This window comes from Salvelinus fontinalis, chromosome 32 (assembly GCF_029448725.1).
Source record: "Salvelinus fontinalis isolate EN_2023a chromosome 32, ASM2944872v1, whole genome shotgun sequence".
NCBI lineage: Eukaryota > Metazoa > Chordata > Actinopteri > Salmoniformes > Salmonidae > Salvelinus > Salvelinus fontinalis.
The window spans coordinates 36,488,618-36,509,541 of NC_074696.1; the positions used below are offsets into that span (position 1 = coordinate 36,488,618).

Genomic DNA, 20,924 nt, shown 5'->3' on the forward strand with positions numbered 1-20,924 from the left:
GGGAGAGTGTGGTGCTGACTCACCTGAGGTGACCGAGGAGTGTTCTGCCTGCCCTCTCGATTCCCAGATGAACTCCTCCAGCACCGACCGGAAGTGTGCCCTCTTCGGCCACAACTGGTACAGGAGGAGCCTCCTCCGATCTCCCTAGATGCTGCCCCTCCTAGCTCCATCGGGATGGGAACAGGAGGGTCAGGAGATGAAACGAACAGGACCCTTTCAGAACGTCCGCGAGCAGCTAGCAGATGGTCTAACCGGATAGACATGTCTATTAGTTCATCCAAACTTAGCATAGTGTCCCGACAAGCCAGCTCTCTGCGGACGTCCTCTCTCAGGCTACACCTGTAATGGTCTATCAGGGCCCTGTCGTTCCACCCTGCTCCAGCGGCCAAGGTCCGGAAATCCAGCGCGAAGTCCTGCGCGCTCCTCGTCCCCTGTCGTAGATAGAACAATCTCTCACCCGCCGCTCGGCCATCTGGAGGGTGATCGAACACGGCCCGAAAACGGCGGGTGAACTCCGGGTAGTGGCCCCTCGCTGAGTCGGCCCCGTTCCAGACCGCATTGGCCCACTCTAGGGCTCTACCCGTCAGGCAGGAGACGAGGACACTCACGCTCTCCTCATCCGAGGGAGCTGGTCGGACGGTGGCCAGGTACAGGTCTAATTGTAGCAGGAATCCCTGGCACCCCGCCGCCGCTCCATCGTACTGGCTTGGAGGCGTAATACGCAACGCGCTGGTACCGGGTCCCGCTGGAGGAGATGGTAATGGTGCTGGAGGGAGGGCAGGAGGTGGGTTTGTAGGGAGACCACTCCTCTCCCAACGATCCATCCTCTCCATCATAAGATCCATAGCTGATCCAATGCGATGAAGGATGGACGTGTGATGAAGGACTCTCTCCTCCATCGTGGGGAGAGGGGTGGTCGCTGCTCCTGCTGGCTCCATTATATTGGTGCGGGCTTCTGTTACAATTGATGAGGACAAAGGTAAGGAGTCAGGCGCAGAGAGCAAAGGTAACGGGGAAAACCACTCTTTAATGTCCAACCAGAAATACAACTGGTAACGTCAAAAAACATTGGCGTACAACTCCAACTTGAATAAAGTCCAAAACTGGAAACATAAATCCAGTCTGTGGAAAAACCCCAATGAAAAATAGCAACCTCAACATACAAACAGAGAAACAAGCCCGCACAAACATAAACGGGCTAAACGAACTTAAATAACACCACCCTAACAACCAAACAATAAACAGGTGAAATCAATTAGACAAAACCAAACGAAAAGGAAAAAGGGATCGGTGGCAGCTAGTAGACCGGCGACGACGACCGCCGAGCGCCACTCGAACAGGAAGGGAGGCCACCTTCAGTGATACTCGTTACAGATATAGTCCACATAATCTAGGACAGTGATAGTAAACTATACAGCAGGATGACTGTATCATATTGTTTTAAAAAGTGTTGAACAGGTTCATTGACCTCAATGACAATCAGCAAACACATGGACTCTTTTGTTTCCAGAAACAAGTATGTTTGATCCTATTTTGTTCTATTTGCTACTGCTCTTAAATTTCCTGTAGGTTCTTTGTTTTCAAATGACCAATGGTATTATATAGGCCTGTTATATAATTGGGTAAATACGTTGAATATTGTATTTGTAGAAGCAAATACCTCATGCTGTCAACAGCTAGGAATGTTCTTGATTTATCTCACAGAATGCCATTATCACTAGGTCATTATCAGCAGTTTGTTTGTCTATTTGTCATTGTGGATGTTGTTGCTGTTGATGTTGTTGAACCTTCCCGCTGTCCACGTCTCTCATACATTTACCATGACAGAGAATGTGTGTGTATGTGTGTGTTTATGTGTGCGTATGTGTATGTGTAACAGAGAATATCCAGTCATTCCACTCCATCTTGCCTGACCACAGTGACCAGTGGAAAACTCCACTGTGTCTGTCCCTACCTCCATTAGAACATTAGTGATCCCAATGCCTTTCTCAGCTCTTATCTCCTACCCTGGGATAGCCTGGCAACAAGGCATCCCTCAACTCCTCCCTCTCCCTCCAAGCCAGCCTAGAATGTTTCTGGGGGTTAACATTTAACATTTACACCGGAGCACCATAGCTGACTGCAGCATCAGAAATAGTAGACAGCAACTTCCCAAGTTACTTGGCACTTTGAAGTGGATTTAATTGTATTATGGGACCTCGGACAGCTGGTAAGGGCTACTTTTATTATGTGAGGCAAATATGTGAAAAGTGTTGATTTTAGGTATGAAATTGAAATTGAAACTGAAATTGAAACTGAAATTGTTTTAGGTTTACTTGCTACTTGCAATATATTATTGTGTCTCTTGTTAAGTTCACCTTTATGAGTGTTGTGAATACAATGGTATAACAAGTAAATGTGGAACTGTTTTCACTTGTACTTGGGCTCTTACTAAGTATTTTTAAATGATCACATTTATTTGTTATTTTGGAGAGATTGAGAACAATTTTATTGATGACAAATGATAGATCAGTCCAATTATATTAAACTATAAATTAGAAGAGATACAGAACATAGATTAAAGCACTATTGCATTGAGTTTGACTGGGGGTGAATTCTACCTTTATTTTATGTGCCACCATAATGTATGCTGGTGATTGTTATGTAGCTAAGTGCAGTATCCATAGCTACATGGATAGGCTGGTACATAAATATTAGCTTGTCAGGAAGTGTTATTGTGATATCAATCAGGTCAGGGAGTGTTGATACAGCACATTGTGTGGCTATATTTGATTAACAGCAGACGCTTAGTTCTTTCAAAACACTCATATATGAAATGGGAGGCAGGTATGTGGTGTGTGTTTGATGTGTTCTACTGTAGATACTACAGCACAGTAAACAGTTCTGAATGTGTGTGTGAAATTTCATAATGAATAACATGGCTTCCTTTTGTTATTAGTGTTTTTTCCTCTCAGTACACTTTGTCAATCACTCTCAATTATACAACATGTCTATGTTCTCTCCGTGCGATATCTCTATATATTATTCTTCTCCTCTCAGTCACTCCATCCAAGGAAAGAAAGATGGTGTCTGGGGCGCATGATAACAGTCTTAGTAGTGGCAACATTGGGTATTATAACAGAGGCCCCACGCTTACCCCTACCTCACCTGTGCTGTCAAACCCCAAATCAGGTAAGAGTCTCTTTGGTCTTAATCTAAAGCTGTATCATGTCCTCTCTACTGTACAGATTCAATATAAACACCACTGTTCATGATTACACTGAGAACTTGCTAATTAAGTGTTTGTTCCATTGACAGTGCTGAAGAGACAAGTGAGTCCAGAGGAGCTGCAGAGACCAGGAAGCCCATACATAAAGAGGACGTTTACAGTACGTTACCACAGTGTTATCTCTTATTCATGCCAAAAGCATGAAACTCAACCAAATATCATTCAAATCCATAACGTTTTTCACGAGTACATTATATTTGTGATTTTACTGACTATTTTCTTTTTAAGTAATCTGATCAATCTATATCCAGATTGTGGGTGATGCGGTGGGCTGGGGATTTGTGGTCAGGGGGAGTAGGCCATGTCACATCCAGGCAGTGGACCCCAGTGGGCCTGCAGCAGTAGTAGGAGTGAAGGTGAGTACCATGGCATTGTGGGACATGTAGTGTAAAGAGCAGCTCCAGTGCCTCCGGGTTGATAGCTTTGTCAAATCAATATTATTAGATGGGTACGCAATAAACGTCTTCCTCTGCTGTATGCAGCTCTCATAAATGATCTTCAGTACGTACAATATTTGACCAAAGTCTGTTTTCCAGGTGCGCCAGTTTGTGGTCTCTGTTAATGGTCTGAACGTCCTGTCTCTGGACTACAAGATGGTCAGAAACCTCATCCTCACTGGAAAACGAACCGTGGTCATGGAGATTATGGAGGAGTCTGATTGTTGAGGATGAGGTTGTATTGTATTCGGTTACAGTCAGCTTAAGGTCTCAGTCACCCATTGGCTCTTGGAGGCGGAAAGCTTAGAGTAAGAATGTGGACTGTATTGGCCCAAATAAATCCATAGAAACCTTATGACCTTGATATGGAGCGAAATGGACTTAGCTACATCATCGACCTGAGACGAGGGTCACAGAAACAGCGACCCCACAGCGACCCCCAATGAGCCCCACTGTGAAGACGTGTGTTTACATCATCAGTCCGAGACTGACCAGTGTTCCGTGGTTAACATGGTTCCAGCTTGTGCTTTTGTTCTCTTGAGGCGGTTTAGACTTTTGACCTGTGCGCCTACTCATTGCCATCCCCCTGCTGTTTGCTTTTCCATCCACTCCCTCCTATGCTCCAATGGAGGGTTCCTTCCTAGAAAGACAAGTATTTAGGGTGTTGTTGATAAGTGAGGTGGCACATATTGTAAACAACTCCATGCTTTCTGACATGGCAGAGGTGTTTTTAAATATAAGTTGTTTTGTTGAATTATCTTGGCATTTTGCTTTGAATATGTTTGGCATTGAATTCTTAAGTTTGGTAGCAGGAGCAATTTAACCATTGTATTTATATTGGCCTGAAAATAGCACAATACTGTCAAACTGCAGACCACATAGTGTCGAGCAGCATAAAAAGGCCTGGATGTCATCTTGGTTTCTCAAATCAAATAAAACAAATCTGATTCCATTGCAATGTTTTTGGAAACCCACAATACTGACAAAAGTTCAAATAATCAATCAGTAGTAGCCTATCAATATGTTAATCATTTTTTATTTTTGAAATAACAAATGAATGTATTATGTCAAAGTGAAATAGATAGATTATAGCAGTGATATTGTGGATTTTGTAGAATACTTCAAGTGTAATGCATGATCACATGGTCCAACATAAGGTATGAAGGACCAAAAGCACTAAGGATGTGTACTAGTATATAGCCATATACTGTAGCCTGACCCTATACATTTGCTATGATCAACTGATCTTTAGAAGGTATTAGTGCAGCCAGGCCAGCAAGGAGTATCTACATTTGTGTTAGTGTTTGATCAGTGTGTAAATATTTCAATTAGCCAATGAATTAATAAAATAAAGTAATTCAATTCAAAATATCAGCAAATGTGTATTTCAATGTATCAATGTTTATGATATGATTCATCACTTGCAAATAATACATTTTACAATCTTAAAAAAAAAAGGAATCACATCAAATTAAGCAAATTATTTTAGCAACATCAAGATTATGGCTAGAATCTTTACTCTGCTTCAATCTAATGGCAATAAAGTAACAGCATGTATTGAACCATGACAGGTACTTTAAACTGCAATAAAATAAGAAATGACCTTGAAGATCATGATCGACAGGATCACATTGGCATTCATAGATTAAGTGGACATAATATCTGGTCAAGGAGAGCATGGTGCTATAATATCGTAGATGGGATAATGAACTATACAGTACATGGAACAACATTCAAAAACGTAAACAGAGCCATAGATTCCATATGGCTCTGACCACCAGGTGGCAGTATGTACCACATATACAACTCATATTCGCAAATTGGATCTCATTGAATGAATATCCAAATCTCTTTTACAAGCTTTTTCAGTACTTTAATATGTTTTTTGGTTTTGTCATCATGTTTGTTTGATGTCACATTTGCCACAATAATATTACAATCAATCGATCACATTTTTTATAAAGACCTTTTTACATCAGCTTATGTCACAAAGTGCTTATATAGAAACCCAGGCTAAAACCCCAAAGAGCAAGCAATGCAGATGTAGAAGCAAGGTGGCTAGAAAAAAACGTTGTGGAAAGGCAGGAACCTAGGAAGAAACCTAGAGGGGAACCAGCCTCTGAGGGGTGGCCAGTCCTCTTCTGGCTGTGCCCAGTGGAGATTATAAGAGTACATAGCCAATAACAAACTACAAGCTTTTTCCCTGCATTATATATTTTTTCCTGCATTATTATTAGGGCTGCTATCACTACAGAGTAATAGAGGGATACAAACATATCCAGCTTCGCGCCAGTTAGTGTAGGAAATGTAGGTTAAGATAACTCTTGAGGGCATTACAGGGGTTATGTCACGATTGACCATGGGAGAGAGAGAGGACCAAGGCGCAGCATGTAAAAAAGACATCTTCTCTTTATTTAGGAGAAAACGAACGAAGCAAAACAACAAATAGACGACCGTGAAGCTAGAACCGAACGAAATGCAAACATGCAACCTAGACACAGACACAGACCTAGACAATGACCCGACAAAAACATGATGCCTATGGCCGCCTAAAATATGGCTCCCAATCAGAGACAAATGAAAGACATCTGTCTCTAATTGGGAACCACTCAGGCAACCATAGACATACCTAGAAACATTCACTCAACACAAACCCATAAACTAAACCCAACACCCCCCTTTTCCATATAACCACCAAAAACGAAACAAAACACAAACATTCCCCATGTCACACCCTGACCTAACTAAAATAATAAAGAAAACAAAGAATACTAAGGCCAGGGCGTGACATAACCCCCCCTTAAGGTGCGAACTCCGGGCGCACCAGCACACAGTCTAGGGGAGGGTCTGGGTGAGCTTCCTTCCACGGTGGCGGCTCCGGCACTGGTCGGGGTCCCCACCCCACCATAGTCACTACCCGCCTCCGTAGCCTCCTCCCAATGGCCATCCTTCCCCTTAACCCCACTGGATTAAGGGACAGCACCGGACTAAGGGGCAGCACCGGACTAAGGGGCAGCACCGGACTAAGGGGCAGCACCGGACTAAGGGGCAGCACCGGACTGAGGGACGGCAGCACCGGACTGAGGGACGGCAGCTCCGGACTGAGGGACGGCAGCTCCGGACTGAGGGACGGCAGCTCCGGACTGAGGGACGGCAGCTCCGGACTGAGGGACGGCAGCTCCGGACTGAGGGACGGCAGCTCCGGACTGAGGGACGGCAGCTCCGGACTGAGGTACGGATCCTGGCTGGATGACTCATGGTTGGCTGACGGATCCGGCTGATCCGGGCTGGCGGAAGGCTCCGGCTGCTCATGGCTGGCGGAAGGCTCCGGCTGCTCATGGCTGGCGGAAGGCTCCGGCTGCTCATGGCTGAGGGACTCCGGCAGGTCCTGGCTGAGGGACTCCGGCAGCTCCTGACTGGCCGGCGTCTCTGGCAGCTCGGGACTGATGGACGGCTCTGGCAGCTCGGGAAAGACGGACGGCTCTGGCAGCTCGGGACAGACGGACGGCTCACATGGCGCCGGGTAGACGGACGACTCACATGGCGCCGGGTAGACGGACGACTCACATGGCGCCGGGTAGACGGACGACTCACATGGCGCCGGGTAGACGGACGACTCACATGGCGCCGGGTAGACGGACGACTCACATGGCGCCGGGTAGACGGACGACTCACATGGCGCCGGGTAGACGGACGACTCACATGGCGCCGGGTAGACGGACGACTCACATGGCGCCGGGTAGACGGACGACTCACATGGCGCCGGGTAGACGGACGACTCACATGGCGCCGGGTAGACGGACGACTCACATGGCGCCGGGTAGACGGACGACTCACATGGCGCCGGGTAGACGGACGACTCAGATGGCGCCGGGTAGACGGACGACTCAGATGGCGCCGGGTAGACGGACGACTCAGATGGCGCCGGGTAGACGGACGACTCAGATGGCGCCGGGTAGACGGACGACTCAGATGGCGCCGGGTAGACGGACGACTCAGATGGCGCCGGGTAGACGGACGACTCAGATGGCGCCGGGTAGACGGACGACTCAGATGGCGCCGGGTAGACGGACGACTCAGATGGCGCCGGGTAGACGGACGACTCAGATGGCGCCGGGTAGACGGACGACTCAGATGGCGCCGGGTAGACGGACGACTCAGATGGCGCCGGGTAGACGGACGACTCAGATGGCGCCGGGTAGACGGACGACTCAGATGGCGCCGGGTAGACGGACGACTCAGATGGCGCCGGGTAGACGGACGACTCAGATGGCGCCGGGTAGACGGACGACTCAGATGGCGCCGGGTAGACGGACGACTCAGATGGCGCCGGGTAGACGGACGACTCAGATGGCGCCGGGTAGACGGACGACTCAGATGGCACCGGGTAGACGGACGACTCAGATGGCACCGGGTAGACGGACGACTCAGATGGCACCGGGTAGACGGACGACTCAGATGGCACCGGGTAGACGGACGACTCAGATGGCACCGGGTAGACGGACGACTCAGATGGCACCGGGTAGACGGACGACTCAGATGGCACCGGGTAGACGGACGACTCAGATGGCACCGGGTAGACGGACGACTCAGATGGCACCGGGTAGACGGACGACTCAGATGGCACCGGGTAGACGGACGACTCAGATGGCACCGGGTAGACGGACGACTCAGATGGCACCGGGTAGACGGACGACTCAGATGGCACCGGGTAGACGGACGACTCAGATGGCACCGGGTAGACGGACGACTCAGATGGCACCGGGTAGACGGACGACTCAGATGGCACCGGGTAGACGGACGACTCAGATGGCACCGGGTAGACGGACGACTCAGATGGCACCGGGTAGACGGACGACTCAGATGGCACCGGGTAGACGGACGACTCAGATGGCACCGGGTAGACGGACGACTCAGATGGCACCGGGTAGACGGACGACTCAGATGGCACCGGGTAGACGGACGACTCAGATGGCACCGGGTAGACGGACGACTCAGATGGCACCGGGTAGACGGACGACTCAGATGGCACCGGGTAGACGGACGACTCAGATGGCACCGGGTAGACGGACGACTCAGATGGCACCGGGTAGACGGACGACTCAGATGGCACCGGGTAGACGGACGACTCAGATGGCACCGGGTAGACGGACGACTCAGATGGCACTGGGTAGACGGACAGCTCTGGCCGACTGAGGCGCACTATAGGCCTGGTGCGTGGTGCCGGAACTGGTGGTACCGGGCTGGGGACATGCACCTGAAGGCTAGTGCGGGGAGAAGGAACAGGGCATACTGGACCTTGGATACGCACATTAGGCCTCGTGCGTGGTGCCGGAACTGGTGGTACCGGGCTGGGGACACACATCTCAGGGCTAGTGCGGAGAGCAGCAACAGGACACACTGGGCTCTCAAAGCGCACTATAGGCCTAGTGCGTGGTACCGGCACAGGTGGTACCGGGATGAGGGCACGCATCTCAGGGCGAGTGCGGGGAGAAGCAACAATGCGAACAGGGCTCTGGAGACACCCTGGAATCCTGGGGCGTGGTGCCGGAACTGGTGGTACCGGGCTGGGACGGGAAGGTGTTACAGGAGGTGTAGGACTAGGAATGCACACAGGAGACCTGGTTCGTGGAACTGTCATTCCCAGACGGTTAGCACGCAACTCAGGACGAGCATAGAGACCTGACTCAGGTAACATCACATCCCGCACACGCTCTGTCGGGTGGATGTCGTGCCTCACGCACCAACACAGCAGCTCCCTCTTTTCACTCTCCTCCAAACTCCTCAATAAATCCTTAACAGTTTCTGTATCCTTCCCACACCCTGGAATCCTGGGGCGTGGTGCCGGAACTGGTGGTACCGGGCTGGGACGGGAAGGTGTTACAGGAGGTGTAGGACTAGGAATGCACACAGGAGGCCTGGTTCGTGGAACTGTCATTCCCAGACGGTTAGCACGCAACTCAGGACGATCATGAAGAGCTGACTCAGGTAACATCACATCCCGCACACGCTCTGTCGGGTGGATGTCGTGCCTCACGCACCAACACAGCAGCTCCCTCTTTTCACTCTCCTCCAAACTCCTCAATAAATCCTTAACAGTTTCTGTATCCTTCCCACACCCTGGAATCCTGGGGCGTGGTGCCGGAACTGGTGGTACCGGGCTGGGACGGGAAGGTGTTACAGGAGGTGTAGGACTAGGAATGCACACAGGAGGCCTGGTTCGTGGAACTGTCATTCCCAGACGGTTAGCACGCAACTCAGGACGAGCATGAAGAGCTGACTCAGGTAACATCACATCCCGCACACGCTCTGTCGGGTGGATGTCGTGCCTCACGCACCAACACAGCAGCTCCCTCTTTTCACTCTCCTCCAAACTCCTCAATAAATCCTTAACAGTCTCTATATCCTTCCCATTGCTCACCTCCAGTATCTGCACAACGGGCTCTGGCCCCCTCCTTTCACGCTGCTTGGTCCTGAATGGTCGGGTCATTCTGTCACGATTGACCATGGGAGAGAGAGAGGACCAAGGCGCAGCATGTAAAAAAGACATCTTCTCTTTATTTAGGAGAAAACGAACGAAGCAAAACAACAAATAGACGACCGTGAAGCTAGAACCGAACGAAATGCAAACATGCAACCTAGACACAGACCTAGACAATGACCCGACAAAAACATGATGCCTATGGCCGCCTAAAATATGGCTCCCAATCAGAGACAAATGAAAGACATCTGTCTCTAATTGGGAACCACTCAGGCAACCATAGACATACCTAGAACATTCACTCAACCATAGACATACCTAGAAACATTCACTCAACACAAACCCATAAACTAAACCCAACACCCCCCTTTTCCATATAACCACCAAAAACGAAACAAAACACAAACATTCCCCATGTCACACCCTGACCTAACTAAAATAATAAAGAAAACAAAGAATACTAAGGCCAGGGCGTGACAGGTTAAGGGCTCAAGGGTTTAAGTGCAGTAGCATGGAATGCTCTTTAGATGGGTCAGGGCATGTGTCAAGGGCAGAAATTGTGAGCTATTTCAAACTCCATCTAGTGGGGGGCTCAGCATTATAAATGCACAATAGATTTTGAAAATATTATTCTTTATCACCTCTGTCATGACCATGACCTTGGTGTCATGGCTATGCCTAAAACATGGCGTTCCTAACTACCCCTCTGAGCTTATAGAGAAGCATTTGACATTGGGCCAACTGGGAAAGGTGCGTAGCCTAAGACTGCATGGGGTTACCCATGCTAACTGTACTGCATTCAGTCACAGCCATCCTTTAGTCAATGACGTGTTAACTGTCCATTGATGAATGAGTAGTAGTTTGATGTGAGATGGTCTAATCAAAACAGCTATCCCGAAGTTACTCAAATAAGTTTAAAAAATATATATTTTTCAACAACAAGGGTAGAGCCTGTGTGTTTGGAGCCATTTCATTAAAAAAATAATTGTGTGAAACATTAAACTTGATTGGATATTCATTAAAAAAAAATTAGGCTGCACTGGAGTGCCAGCCTACTCATAACACCAATGTGGCAAATTCGGGGGTACCTGCCAGGGACTCTGACCATCAGTTCAACACCTTAACCATTATTCCAAGAGGTCCAAACCTCTTGAAGCAGTTGCTAGGTTGTACTAAGTTTGCTGCTATATGTTCAAAGTTAATAGTATCTTAGCTTGGGTGCGTGCTATACAGATCCTTGGGACGCCCCTAACCCATTGAAGTTGACATTTAAAAAGGTTAAGGTAAGGGTTAAGGTTAGGGCTAGGTAAGGGTTATGGTTAAGATTAGGGCAGAGGTTAAGGTTAGTGTTTTCAGTTAGGGATGTCCCAAGGATCCTGGATTCCACTGTGCTTACTTCCACAGGCATGAACACATTTGATGTGGTCAAGAAAGGTATTTTTTAACAAATTCACTTTCCAGAAATTATTTTAGCCCTTACCCAACCAATAAAAATAAAACGCACCCTGATGGTACATATTTTGGTAACATAAGCATAAGATTGATAGACACTTTCATACATGTCCCATTTCATATTTAGCCAAGAACAACTTGCTGCACCCTGATGATAATGATAGCCAGATAGATGGAATGCAAACAAATAATAGAGCAGAGATGTGGATGGAGATATTATAAATTGAAACCTAAAATTGTTGACATATTCATTTGAGAGGACTAGGCTACTCAGAAACCATGCATGTAGCAGGTTCACAGGTACATATTGTTGTTATAGGCCTACGTAACAACAAGTATGTATGTGTGTGTGTGTGTGTATGTAATATAATAATAATATACATTATGCCAAGATGCCATATGGCTGGCTGATTAAGCTACCTAAATGTTTCAGCCAAATCAGTAAATTCCCCCCTGAGGAACGAACAATTGCACGCGCTCGTGCTGACCAGAAGCGCGCGAAAAATACATACCAGACATTTATCTGCCTCTATCGAGATTTAACGAGGGGAAGGAATGAATAGCTCAAGGGATGGGTGAATGAGTAGCTCATGGGATGGGTGAATGAATAGCTCAAAGGATGGGTGAATGAATAGCTCAAGGGATGGGTGAACGAATAGCAACGCGGGATACACCCACCTTCGCAAATCTGACACTGAAGGAGCGCGAGCTGAAGATAGTTTGCCAACAGCCGGCGAAGAAAGACACGCATGAAGGGTCCATTTGGAGCAATACTACCTGTAAACAAATGTTTTGAAAAAGGTATGATATATCTTCTTTGGTTTGGGATAAAGTCAGTGTTTTATTTCTACACATTCAAAGTAGAAGTGGTCGGAAGTGGAACGTCACCTGTCAGTGGTGGTCGTGGGGGCGCGTTTGACAATTTACGCAAATTTGGTTTAGTCAATTTACTTTATCTGTCGTATTTCGTCGATACTGTTTGTTTATCTCATTTATAATTAAAATATAATGTACAGTCGTTTTCAATGTTTTCCTAAATCTGTAGGCCTACACGAACCATTATCGAGGATAGTTGACTACTACTGTGGTTTGCCTGTAGGTTACTCCTGCAATTTCTCATAATGCAAAGATTAGAATGCTATTTTTTTGCCGAGGAGAATGATTAGGCATGGCGAATTGAAGTGCTGCTTTGAAGTGTCAGCGAGCCTAATAATGAAGTATTCCTGTTGAAATGTTTGCATAAGTTTGATATAAAGGTAAAGGTGTGACATCATCTTTTTTTTTTACATCCTCAATTTAAAAAAAAGACTAATTAATTTTGCATAATTGCATGCATTTGATTCCTGCCACGGTACTCTGCAGGATCATGCCACGTTTCAAAGATCCTTTGAATGGTTTATGGGTGTCAGTATGGTTATGTCAAAGTTTAAAGGCTTTGATGAGTTCGTTGTTTCCAAAGTTATTTGAAATTTAAATGGGAATGTACTTTTGTATCTACATTCTTAGAAGTGTATTAATAATATTTATTGTATTGCTCTATAACTTATAGGGATGTGCATCTTTCCCTTTCAAGGCGATTCAACCATGTGTTTGATGTATTTGATACCATTCCAACTATTCCGCTCCAGCCATTACCACGAGCCTGACCTCCCCAAATAAGGTGCCACCAACCTCCTCCCGTGCTAGATACATGAGCTCCAATACGATACAGGAACAATACGTTTTAGTTTGAAATGATTCCGTGCGAATCGGTTTGATTAGAGAACGGGTCGAAGCGATTTGGTTTGATGCAATACGATACGATGCACTAACATTTGTTGCGTAAACACGTACATTTTCCATTCTAAATTCAAATCTGATGCTGATGGAGCTCATGAAATGGGCCTCTCTGAGCTGTATTTGTGTGTGTGTGTGTGTGTGTGTGTGGTGTGTAAATGATGTATGTATATGGTGTATGTACTATCTAGGCACCTTAGCTGAGCCATAAGGGAGACAAGGCATCTACCATCCCAATACCACTATCAGATTGTCACCCACTAATAAATCTTGTCATTTTTGCAGATTATGTGTTTGAGCTACTAATGTATCAATATTAGTTGCTTACAAATTAGTTATGACATAGCCAATGAATATATAGCACAACTTTGGATTACACCCCCATCTCAAAATTGAATTGTTTTGACCATTTGTAAGTTTTTACTGAGGGATCTTCTCTTCACCTCTTGCTTTGGCCATGCAGTGCGCCTCGTGTGTTTACTGTCCTCATTATGAAATGATCAACTTTACCCTGTGTATCTACAAATAATTATATACACTGTTGTTTAAAGTAAAACTACCAAAAATATTGCTGATGGTGAACCTGAACAATACAAATACAATATATTAGTAATCCCTGTTCAGCTGGTATAGCCAGATGAGAGTTTCCACTGGGCACAGACATCAGTTCAACATCTAGTTTGGATTTACATTTGGTTGAGTTTTAAACTAACGTGAATTCAACGTCATTGGATTACGTTTAAAAGACGGGTTAAAAAAAACAAAATGTCCTTACGTTGATGACTTTTAGCAAATCCAAACAGTTTTCCACGTTGATTCAACGTCATCACATTGATTTTTTGGGGTTGAAATTATGATGAAACAACACTGGGTTGTGTCTCAGGTAGCCTAATTTAATACCAGTAAAACACAATTTTCAAAAGCACATAGATAACAATAACCTAGCAAATGACATAGGTTGACACTCAACTAATAATGCCTAATATCACACACAAAGCCATTTTAACGTTTGAATTCTGAAGGTGCCACGCAGATGTGCAAGATCAGGAACAGGCCGCATACCTCGCGTTGGTCAGCATGCGAATCTGGGCACAATGCGCTGTTTGACTAGACTACTGATATTGCCTGGGGTTGTTCGGCATGCAAAATGACATTTAGATCAATGACTGTCAACACAGTTACATGTAGTTCGACAGTGAAGGAGAGGACGCATCAGTTGTCACAAAATATGAGGTTTTTGGAAGGTAGAAAGAATGTAATATGAGGAGAAAAAAATTGTGAACCGGCGACTTGTAACAATGTGACATTTGGATCTGTTTGGGGTCCACAAACCTACGCACTTAATCGGGGACCTATGCATATCGGTGAATTGTTACATCCATAAGAACTTTTATAATTCCATCCCTTATTTTGAAAATGCATTAAAGGGATAGTTTGAGATTTTCAGTCAAGCTGTTCCTCTAGACTTCCAGCTATTGCGCTAACGCTAGTTAGCATTGGCTCGCGAAACTACCTCTAACTTACTTCGTACTGGACGCAGATACATAAAAATGGTATCCACAAGTTCATCTGACTCTGGGAAGGTATAGATAATTGCGAAAACCCCAAATTATCCCTTTAATAATGGAAGTAATTTTTTTTCAATAGCATCAAGCATTGTCATTCCCTTTAATGTCTCCTCAGGTTTTCTGAGCTCCTCTCCTTTACCAGTGTGAAGGATGCAAGCTATAGGACTGAAGACGTGGGTATGGAGTCCTCTACTCTGTCTGGTTCTTATCTCTCTCTTACCTGTGCAAGCTCAGGGTCAAGGTAAACACAATCGTATAGGCTGCTCCTTTATCCTCTGTCATCTGGTGTGTGTCTTTTTGATGTGCAGCTTTTGTCGAAGCATTTGTCTTTGTGTCACTGTCACTTTGTGATTATTTTACTTCAAAGGGAAAGGTCACTATTTTCTGGTATATTGGCACATTTTTGTGTATAATATCACATCATTAACATTCCATTTGCAGTCGACTCAAGTGCTTTCAGAATATGCTTTGACATGAACTACCTACCCTTACTGTATATATCTGCCTTTGACCTTAACCTTGTTGATGTGAAGAAGAACAAGAACTGCATCCTCAAACAGCTGCTGTTTGTTTATCTGGGCTTGTCTTGACACCGTTGCCCAGTCATCAAGTGAAACAAACCACAGCATTCCTGTGCTAAGAGTGGACTCTGCGCTATGCTAACCTGGGCTACAGTATAGTGTCGCTTTGAGTTGTATTGTAGCATTACACCTTGGACAGCATCCATTGGTTGTCGGCAGAAGCCTTCTGTTCTGAAGAGCTGCCCTCTGGTTTAAGATAAACAACCTGTCCCTTTTACAGGTCTGGGTGGGCGGTCAGTTGGCTTCCATGCCCATCACCCAATATGGCCCTCCTTATAATCAATCAATCAAATGTATTTATATAGCCCTTTTTACATCAGCCGATGTCACAAACTGCTATACAGAAACCCAGCCTAAAACCTCAAACAGAATTCAATGCAGATGTAGAAGCGCGGTGGCTAGGAAAAACTCCCTAGAAAGGCAGGAACCTAGGAAGAAACCTAGAAAGGAACCAGGCTCTGAGGGGTGGCCAGTCCTCTTCTGGTTGTGCCATGTGGAGATTATAACAGTACATGGCCAAGATGTTCAAAAGGGTCATAGATGACCAGCAGGTTCAAATAATAATAATCACAGTGGTTGTAGAGGGCTCAACAGGTCAGCACCTCAGGAGTAAATGTCAGTTGGCTTTTCATAGTCGATCATTCAGAGTTAGAGACAGCAGGTGCGGTAGAGAGAGAGAGAGTCGAAAACAGCTGGTCCGGGACAGGTGGCACGTCCGGTGAACAGGTCAGGGTTCCATAGCCTCAGGCAGAACAGTTGAAACTGGAGCAGCAGCACGACCAGGTGGACTGGGGACAGCAAGGAGTCATCAGGCCAGGTAGTCCTGAGTCATGGTCCTAGGGCTCAGGTCCTGCGAGAGAAGAGAGAAAGAGAGAGAGAGAATTAGAGGGAGCATACTTCACACAGGACACCGGATAAGATAGGATAAATACTCCAGATATAACAGACTGACCTTAGCCCCCCGACACAAAGTATTGCAGCATAATTACTGGAGGCTGAGACAGGAGGGGTCGGGAGACATTGTGGCCCCGTCCGACAATACCCCCGGACAGGGCCAACCAGGCAGGATATAACCCCACCCACTTTGCCAAAGCACAGCCCCCACACCACTAGAGGGATATCTTCAAACCACCAACTTACTACCCTGAGACAAGGCAGAGTATAGTCCACAAAGATCTCCACCACGGCACGAACCCAAGGGGGGGCGGCAACCCGGACAGGAAGATCACGTCAGTGACTCAATCCACTCAAGTGACACACCCCTCCTAGGGACGGCATGGAAGAGCACCAGTAAGCCCCTGTAGTAGGGTTAGAGGCAGAGAATCCCAGTGGAGAGAGGGGAACCGGTCAGGCAGAGACAGCAAGGGTGGTTCGTCTCTCCAGTGCCTTTCCGTTCACCCTCACACCCCTGGGCCAGACTACACTCAATCATAGGACCTACTGAAGAGATGGTTGAGACCGAGTCTGCGTCTCTCACATGGATAGGCAGACCATTCTATAAAAATTGAGCTCTATAGGAGAAAGCCCTGCCTCTAGCTGTTTGCTTAGAAATTCTAGGGACAATAAGGAGGCCTGTGTCATGTGACCGTAGCGTACGTGTAGGTATGTGCGGCAGGACCAAATCGGAAAGATAGGTAGGAGCAAGCCCATGTAATGCTTTGTAGGTTAGCAGTAAAATCTTGAAATCAGCCCTTGCCTTAACAGGAAGCCAGTGTAGAGAGGCTGGCACTGGAGTAACACATTTTCACAGATTATTTAAAATGCATTACACTTTCCATGTCTGACTTGTTCCAAACTTCCCATGGGTGCTTGAGGCCTCATAAACCCTCACCAGCCTTCTGGCTGTTTTAAAAAGACAGCTATGAAAAATATATATAAGAACTTAAGCCTATCTTCACACAGGCAAGTCCTTTGTCTTAGAGATGTTGTACTACTAGTTTGTTTTGGAAATGTGCAAATGAATGCACCAAGTCTCTGAAGGTTTAAAAAAACACACTCACAAACAACACACTTTCTAATTCTCTCACTCGGGGAAGCGACATTCTTCAGAGAAGAGGTATCTTTTTTTCAGAGAGCGATAAGCCCTGCTGAATACCCACCCCCCATTTTCAGGTTGGTGAGCTCGGTACAGTATTATAATTTGCCTTTTTGCACCATGCACCATCTCCAGTCTCTTTACCTTCTGATGAGTTAACCCTTTCTATGCGCTTGATTGTATTGTTTCCATACCTACATTAATGTCTGAAGGTATTTAAAGAATACATTGGCAAAATACATCTTGCCTGCTCTTAATGAGGACACTAACAAGACAAGTTTGTGTGACTGTTTGCAGTCTTTTCCGTTGTTACCAAATTGGATGGGAATGTTTTTTTTTGTTGGTTTGTTTGTTTGTTTTTCTCTGGGATTTGGTAATGCCTATTTCTGCCTGATGTGCAGAGCTGATGGGATGTTGACCCAGGAGGAAGTGGTGAAAGTGGTATATCGCTCTACTTGCAGATAGATATCTTCTTGAAGACAGGAATAAATGCTATTCCAGTGCCTTTCAATTTGTCGCTGCTGCAATTGAAAAAAAAAGGCACATTCTCCTCTGAAAAGGCCTCAAAGTAAAGAGCACACTCTTTGTAATACAATCTCAATTCGACTGCTCCGGCGAAATGCAATCATGATGAGATCGAGGATGGTACTTTGGTGCTGAGATAAGTGCTGCACAAAAGACCCCCCGCCAAAAGAGATATGAGAGCTATCAATGGCAAAGGAAGGGAGAGAATGTGACTTTGCTTTTTTGTGACATCTGTGGTACTCTTTGAATCTGTATCTTTTTAATTGGCCAAGATTCAATCTTTTAGGACTGTTGAAACACAGATGGAGAGTGCCTGTTACCTCGCCAAACACTGGCTGGAGTTCAATCTAACTGTTTCATAATCACTTTTAACTGGGGAATCTCGAGTTTCATGCATTTCCATTGGCAAAAAAAATCCCCAAACCCTTCACACTCTGCTAGTTACTGAATTTGGAGAGTTTTTTTCAAAGAACATTGTTTTTTACGCCTCATTGAACTCCAACCACTGTCTTGGTGTCATTAACGATGCATTCAATATTACTATTGAATACTATATACAAACGCTTCTTGAGTTAGTCAGTTATTGTAAAACTGTGTTTTCTGTCTTTTTTTGTCTAGTTGCCACCCCACGAAGACTTCGTTTCAAAGTCCTGAGCGCAACCCAGCTGCATGTGTCATGGAAAGAACCGAAAGGAGACTTTGAAAGCTACAGATTTATTTATAGCACACAATCAGGTAAGGTCCAGCAATGAGAACGAACGATCAAGTTACGATTCGGCCCTGAAGGAGGCTGTCTAACTTATGTTGCGTGTTTCACAACAGCTTTATACTTGCAGTGTAGAAAACATAATTACATATCAACTAAACATCAGATGATAATGTAATCGGGTTATTACTTGTCTCCTATGACATGAATGTCTTCTGGAGGTTTGACTATAGTCATGACAATTGGAGTAGGAGTGGAAGAACACACAGACTGATGGGTAATAATCATGAAGAAAAGAGGAGAGTGGCACACACTTTTGTACACCCATTTTCTTATTGCAGTGAGAGAGCCAATGTTTTTGGCGTGCACTTGAAGTAAAGAAATAGGAGTACTTCAAAGTGTGTGATTTTCCTGTATTTTATAGTCATGATGAGAAATGAACTCCAAACATATATTTTGTAATCTATAATAATCACTATGATTGATATACCTATTAGGCGATTGACTCACTGTGTAGTACAGCCTACCATTTCGCTTCTCAAGTTGTTCTTAAGGAAACACATTAATACAGGGCCCATTCTCAATGTATAGATAGACTCCATAACATTCCACCATGGCTTTTACTTTGTCCTTACTTGAAGCTGTAGCTTCAGTGGCTTGCCTGGCCTTGAGCTGGTGTTGATCAAGATAATGAAGTACTCGTCAGATAAGACTCAGTGAGCAGAGCAGAAGCAGCTGTATCTAAACTGCCTGAGGCCAGCCAGGGCATGGGACACAATCTCATCCCACCCCTGGCACCCTGCTGAACGAGCACATTTCCCCCACAAGCTGGCTTCCTCTGGTGAACTTCTCTTCATGCCAGCTGCAGAATGGAGGATATTTCAACCTTTTCTTCCAGACCTGGGTTCAAATAGTATTTGTTTGTCTTTTTAAATGCTATGAGCTTTTGATCGAGCCTACCTGGAATACGGGTGGCGAGGTTTGCTCTTTTGGGGCTATTCCATTGGTTCCTTTGCACCAGGCAAGCTCAATCTTGCGCAGCTGATGTATTTTAGTATTTTAATGAAAACTAATGCTATTTGAAACCAGGTTTGATTTCCCTCTTCTCTCTTTCTCTCCACCCCTGCAGTTCAGTGTTTGTCATTGCTCAGAATGGCATTCCAATTGCGGAGTCAGTCAGAGTTTTTATTTTACGTGTGGGTTGAAATGGGAGCTCCTGAGAGAGGCTAGTCAGTGAGCCTTTGTTCGTTGAAGAAGAGTTACTTTGACAGAGGGTGACACCCGCAGACATACACAAATCATCATGATTGGGGTGGAATTGAATGCAGCACTGGATTGTGGGTAGTAACTCTTACTCCCTTCTCCAACACTTAGGGCTCTATTTTAACAAACCCAATGCAATGGTAAATCTTAGCGCTGGCAGTAGCTCTATAGGTTTAGGGGTGTGTCAGAAATATTTTTGCTATTTTCACAACCAGAATTATAGGCGTAGTAGCTGGTAGTGGCACGAAAGGGGTAGGGTTTGATTAATACATAAATTGGAGGTGTGATGAGGGCTTGGCCACTTAATACTGCATGCAGTGACAAGTTCTATAGGTTATTGACAGTCTTTGCGTTGTTGTCAATTTGGCAGGGGGCACGAAATATTCTCATCCTAATCTATTGTGGATTGATATTACATTTATTAAATAGCATAGGCTACAGTAATGAGTAATTGACAGTCAACATTGTTGAAATTGGCTTCAACGAGCATAGGCCTAAATGTATTTATGCATCCCATAAATTGTCTTGTATGTGTGAGGCATGTTCTTAATAAGCAAGATATAGCCTAGGCCTACCCTTGATATGGTGTTATAGGACTGACTGAATAATTTGAATATGTTTGGCGGAGCACGTCTTTGGTAGCCAGACAAGAGGCGCTCTTTGGAAATGGGGATGAATACAAGCTGAATGGAGTCTCACTGCAGTTAGGCGTATGTGAATTGTGAATAATGCAAAAGCATGATGGCAAAAGCCTCACAAGTAGACCATTATTTTTAGAAACCCTTAATCGATAGTCTCCTTGGCTAATGCATGGCCAGGATAAGAAATACAA

General features: G+C 45.5%; 2 protein-coding genes across 4 annotated transcripts in view; both read left to right on the top strand.

The window, feature by feature from the left end:
• The first annotated feature begins 1,023 nt into the window (after positions 1 to 1,023).
• LOC129831206 (DEP domain-containing mTOR-interacting protein-like) lies at positions 1,024 to 5,074 on the top strand. Its single transcript, XM_055894331.1, has 5 exons — positions 1,024 to 2,209; positions 3,040 to 3,171; positions 3,298 to 3,368; positions 3,520 to 3,624; positions 3,805 to 5,074. Exons 1-5 carry the CDS (start codon positions 2,191 to 2,193, stop codon positions 3,931 to 3,933), a joined length of 456 nt encoding a protein of 151 aa, XP_055750306.1. The 5' UTR covers positions 1,024 to 2,190; the 3' UTR covers positions 3,934 to 5,074.
• A 7,058-nt stretch (positions 5,075 to 12,132) lies between these two features.
• Positions 12,133 to 20,924, top strand: part of LOC129831207 (collagen alpha-1(XIV) chain-like) — a 93,882-nt gene continuing 85,090 nt past the window's right edge. For all 3 annotated transcript variants that reach the window (XM_055894332.1, XM_055894333.1, XM_055894335.1), the window contains exons 1-3: positions 12,133 to 12,439; positions 15,098 to 15,223; positions 18,742 to 18,858. In XM_055894332.1, coding sequence (XP_055750307.1) covers positions 15,133 to 15,223; positions 18,742 to 18,858 — 208 coding nt within the window. In that variant the 5' untranslated portion in view covers positions 12,133 to 12,439; positions 15,098 to 15,132. The remainder of the gene's footprint in view (positions 12,440 to 15,097; positions 15,224 to 18,741; positions 18,859 to 20,924) is intronic.